At 30.8% G+C, this 5,078-nt stretch overlaps 1 protein-coding gene across 1 annotated transcript; it reads left to right on the forward strand.

Moving 5' to 3' along the window:
• Window positions 1-1,336: 1,336 nt before the first annotated feature.
• On the forward strand, window positions 1,337-2,402 carry LOC119601391 (40S ribosomal protein S19a). Its single transcript, XM_037952308.1, has 3 exons — window positions 1,337-1,378; window positions 1,637-1,707; window positions 1,839-2,402. Exons 2-3 carry the CDS (start codon window positions 1,637-1,639, stop codon window positions 2,236-2,238), a joined length of 471 nt encoding a protein of 156 aa, XP_037808236.1. The 5' UTR covers window positions 1,337-1,378; the 3' UTR covers window positions 2,239-2,402.
• Window positions 2,403-5,078: the final 2,676 nt, after the last annotated feature.

Genomic DNA, 5,078 nt, shown 5'->3' on the forward strand with positions numbered 1-5,078 from the left:
TATAATTTTTTTTTTAATTCAATTTATTTCCACAATCGGTTACAAAGTTCTACTTAAAAAAAAATTTCTACTATCAAATCTTTAGTAGATTTAAAATTCATGATATTGTAAAGTATTATCTATTTTTTTCGCAGTTATTGACCTCAAATTAGAAATTCTGTGATTTTTGAAAACATTTATGGAAACTGTAGTTAGCCTGTTAGTTTTAGAGCCCTTACACATTAAATATACAACTCGATTACTAATTGTTCGATGTGGTATCAATGGAAAAATCTCTGAAAAACCCTCTCAATTGATATATATTATTTTTATAAAATGCAATTATACAGCTCCATTACTAATTGTTCGATATGGTATCAGTAGAAATGACTCGGAAATATATTTCTATTGATCCATTTATTAACCCATTAAGAGCCAGCATGGAAAATATGTCGATAAAACGTAACTTGTGTCACATCAAACGCTTAACATATGAATATCCAAAATCTTGTCTACAAAATGTGATGTAACAAAAGTACTTCTATATAGATCTATTTTTGAGATAACGGTGCTTTTCTAAAAAAATTTATATTTGAAATTATAATATTTGGCCCTGGCTCCCAATGGGTTGTTGATATGGATCATATTGTACATTTTTGACTCCTAGACCTGAAAATTATCAAAATTAACTGCATTAGAACCAGTATTGGGATAATGTCTAACGGTATTATGGTAGCAATATGAAAAGGTAGTTTAAAGTTAAGGGCTTAACCCTGACTATTTTATATATTTAGTTTGACGGTAACAGCCTCTGAATAAATTTTCATGAACAAAAACAATAATCTGTTTAACTGATTCACCATATAAATACGCTCTGATGAAGTCATTTTATGTTTTTTGTTACAGTCAAAACGAATATAAATGCTATGGGTATTTTAAACTCTTTTTTTTCATTTAAAATATGTTTATTTTTCTAAATTTTACGTTCAAATAAAAATTCGATTTGCAGAACACCAAATTCGGCTTTAAAAGTCTTTGTCGGTTTTGAAACCGTTTTTGATTTACAGAACAGACATGAGTAGCGTTTTTCATTTTAGCCATTACTGTGTCAATCAGTGTTGTATTTAAGTATAGTTTTTTTTTAATTTTCCTTTTACTGAAATCATACTGATAATACTTAACAATATACACAATTCATTTTTGTTATAAATATATTAAAGTAATCTTATTAATAAATAACAGTTATTATAAATAGGTATTTTAATTAAAAAATAAAGATTTTGTAATAAAAACACATTTTCCAAACACCTCCTAAAATACAACCCATCAACTGTCAAATTTCAACTACAGCTAACTTAACTCAACATGTCCTTTCTTCCGGTTCTCTTTAACACGCAAGGTATGATTATTGACAAAATTCAGAAAATTTTGTAAAAAAATCGAAAATTTTTATTTAGAATTAAGAAAATGTGAATAAAAACGTAAAAATAATTTTAACTTGTGCTAAAGCTAGTGATTTTACTGTGAAATTCTCTATTTTTTCTTACTTTTTTACTAAAAAAATGTGTAAACGTGTGCTCTTACATGCAACTTGAAAATATGTGTATACAATGTGCTTTGTGACAATAAAAATTAATTGTAATTTTTTTGTTTGCAGATGCCTGGCGTAACTGTAAAGGATATCGATCAACACTCATGTGTTAAAGCTGTTGCTGTCTTCTTAAAGAAGTAAGTTTTAAATTTTATCAGGCATGGCACCAATTCGACTTGAAGAAAATTAAATTTCATGTCATGGCCTGTATGAATAATAAATACGTTTCGTTGAGCTGTGTATTAATTATTTAATTTTTACATTTTAGGACTGGCAAATTGAAGGTGCCCGATCAAATGGACATCATCAAGACCGCCAAATACAAGGAATTGGCTCCTTATGACCCCGATTGGTTCTACATTCGTTGTGCTTCAATCTTGCGTCACTTGTACCACCGCAGTCCCGCTGGTGTTGGTTCCATCACCAAGATCTATGGTGGCCGTAAACGTAACGGTGTCCACCCCTCCCACTTCTGCCGTGCTGCTGATGGTGCTGCACGCAAAGCTTTGCAAGCCTTGGAACATGCCCGCCTTATTGAAAAGCACCCCGATGGTGGCCGCAAATTGACCCCAATCGGTCAACGTGATTTGGATCGTATTGCCAATCAAATCGTTGCCAACCAACGTACTGCTGCCAAACAAAGTGGTCCCATTGTTATTTCCAAGTAAACTGAATGTTGACTGAGAAGTCTACGTTTTTTTGGTGTAAACAAAAGATGAAACAATTTTTTAAATTTAGTTTGATACAAGAGAGTTTTCATTAATCGATTCATGGATTAATGTATACAAATAAACAAATAGAAAGTTGATTTAAACTTTGAAGAAAAAAAAAAGACAAAATATATTTATTTATTAAATAGTGCGATATAAATTTACACACAGTGAGAGTATTTGGAAGAATGGCTTTAAAATTAATATAATGGAACCAGGATAAATTTACACTTTTTGTGGATTTATTTACTTCAGATGGCAGTATTAAGCGATTTTGTGTCATACCTTTATATTGAGCTTATAAAATTTGTGACTAGGTTTCTTTGGCATGGAAGAAACTTTCTAAAATCTGCTATAACAACTTTATTCAACTATCAAAGTTCATTTTAAAATTAATTGAGGAAAATACTAAGTTGAGAAGTGTTTTCAATTTTGAATAAAATAATTAATTTATCTGTTACTACGTCTACTGATATAAAGTTTTAAACCAGTTTTAGAATGAAGTTATAGAAGAACTGAAGATTGAAAATAGTTTAAAATTTTGAAGATTTGATGGATCATTACATTTGTATCCTTTTATTAATAGCCTTTAAAAATTATACTTCGAATAAAACTGTTAGATCTGTCACAGAATTCTATTATGATCGCAAGCTAAACTATCTCTGTATTTTAATCCTTTAGAAAACGAAGCTAGCCATATCCATTAAAATAATTGAAACCACTGCCAGAACTGAATCTACATAAAAATTAATGTGTGTTTGTATATATGCTTGAAGTCTTTAGCTCCCTAAACGACTAAACCGATTTTTTTAAATTTTCACAGTGAGTTCTTTTATGCCTGGAAGGAAAAATAGGCTAGAAGTGCCACACCCACTTACTAAATAACTATTAAAAGTAGTATATCTCGGAAACTGGTAGGACTAGATTCCTCAAATATTGCAAGAACAACTTTGAATACACACCAACTATTGCGAACTATTGCTAGCCAATACCAAATGACGTAAATTTGGAAAACTATAACAGCTACGGTTCCCAAATTCCGTACGATAAACTTTAGTGTCAATATGAAAATTTTGTGCAAATATGGGCGTATCATCCATATATAGTTAGTACCAAAATTCGTATATCTGGGAAACTATAAAATTTGGAGTGCTCAAATTTCGTCCGAACCACTTTGATATCAATTCGTATATTTAAATATGGCGGACTAGAAAAAAAGCGTGGTGCTTTCCGTATTAATTAAATACCAAAAATTCGTATATCGGAGAAACTATTGCAGCTAGAATGCTCAAATTTTGCACAAACAAATTTCCATTTAAATTTCATAATAAATTGGCAGATTACGGGACCCTCCTGTATGAATTAAACACAAAAAATCTTATATCTGGGAAACTATCCACAACTTTTGCACGAGCAACACTAAAACCCATGTAAACAGTTTGCGGGAAAATAACCAGACTAACAATAAGAGCATGGGTACTTCCCTTAATTATTAAATTTGTACATTTGGGAAAATATAGGAACTAGAGACCTCAAATGTTGTACATGTTGTAGAGGGCATGACACCACCCTTATGAATTAAATACAAGAAATCTCACATTTTGCACAGGCAACATTGAAATCCATATGAACATCAATAGCGGGAGTTGTATATCCCATATAAATTTAACACAGGTTCCCATATTATCTATTCGGCAACAGGTTCCACTAGAAACGGTTTCTTCATGTTCACGATAATTTTGAGAACAGGTTGCTACTATATCAATTCTATAACAGGTTCCACTAGAACCTTACTTTAGTGTTTATGTGTTTACTATAGCATTGTCGACTAGAGAAATGGAAGTGGGGTTTACGGAAATCGTAAAAGGGTTTTTATTCATATTGTTTCAAGGTTAGCGAAGCATATTGGGTATAGCTAGTTATAAATAAAGAAAACTTGTCTGGTCTGTTCTTTAAATCGAATCGTTTTGTAAAACGAGATATTTTTAAAACCGAATAAATACTTATTTGGTTTTCTTCAAGTTATTCGGTTTGGTATCATTTGAAATTAGTCAGCTTATGATCGAAAAATAATCACATTCTTAATCAAAATGTGTTTACAATGCCCGAAGCAATTTGAAAAATGCATTATATATTTTCAAAAATTTTCACAGTTTTGAATCAATGTTTATTGGGATATGATAGGTTGAATATTGGCAATCATTAAGGCAATTGATGAATTTTAATTCAAGGCTCTGTAAAACTTTCTCTTTAAGTTCGTAATGGTTTAAGAAGTCGCCAATCGGAATTCAAATATTCAGTAATCTATTTTCACTTCGGCTTTTAGAGCCAACCTAATAATGAACACTTTTTTATTCAATTTTTATACCCTACACCGCTTTAATAGGGAGGATATATTGGGTTTGTGTTGATGTTTGTAACGCACAATAATATTGGTTCTATACCGTCCTTAAAGTATACCAATCGGTATACTTTGTTGTATATGGTATATTTTGTGATCCGATTTAGCTATGTTCATCCCTAGCTCTACACAAAGCTCACTTCAGAAAATGCGCGATGGATGTTATTCTGCTTAAATACATTTTGTGTATTTTCCCGCAGTCGCATATAAAGCCTTATTCAGAAAATAAGTTTTTCATCAATAAATTGCTTAAATATCGTATTCATTGAATCTTATCAATAAACAATTCTAAAAACTCATAATTGCAATAATGCGATCCCAGAATAAGAACTAGAATAAAATCAATTTTATTTTGAACCAATATAGAAAGTTTCTATTAGAAACAAACACTCTTTCA

This window comes from Lucilia sericata, unplaced genomic scaffold (assembly GCF_015586225.1).
Source record: "Lucilia sericata isolate MDLA Ls3-8-SP2 unplaced genomic scaffold, ASM1558622v1 Contig000161F_arrow, whole genome shotgun sequence".
In the NCBI taxonomy this organism is placed as follows: Eukaryota; Metazoa; Arthropoda; class Insecta; order Diptera; family Calliphoridae; genus Lucilia; species Lucilia sericata.

What these genes read in the sequence shown, in the direction of transcription:
- LOC119601391 (XM_037952308.1), top strand. Translation starts at nt 1,637, where the DNA reads ATGCCTGGCGTAACTGTAAAGGATATCGATCAACACTCATGTGTTAAA. An exon ending in GTTGCTGTCTTCTTAAAGAA is followed by an intron (nt 1,708 to 1,838) that starts GTAAGTTTTAAA and finishes TTTACATTTTAG; the next exon opens with GACTGGCAAATTGAAGGTGC.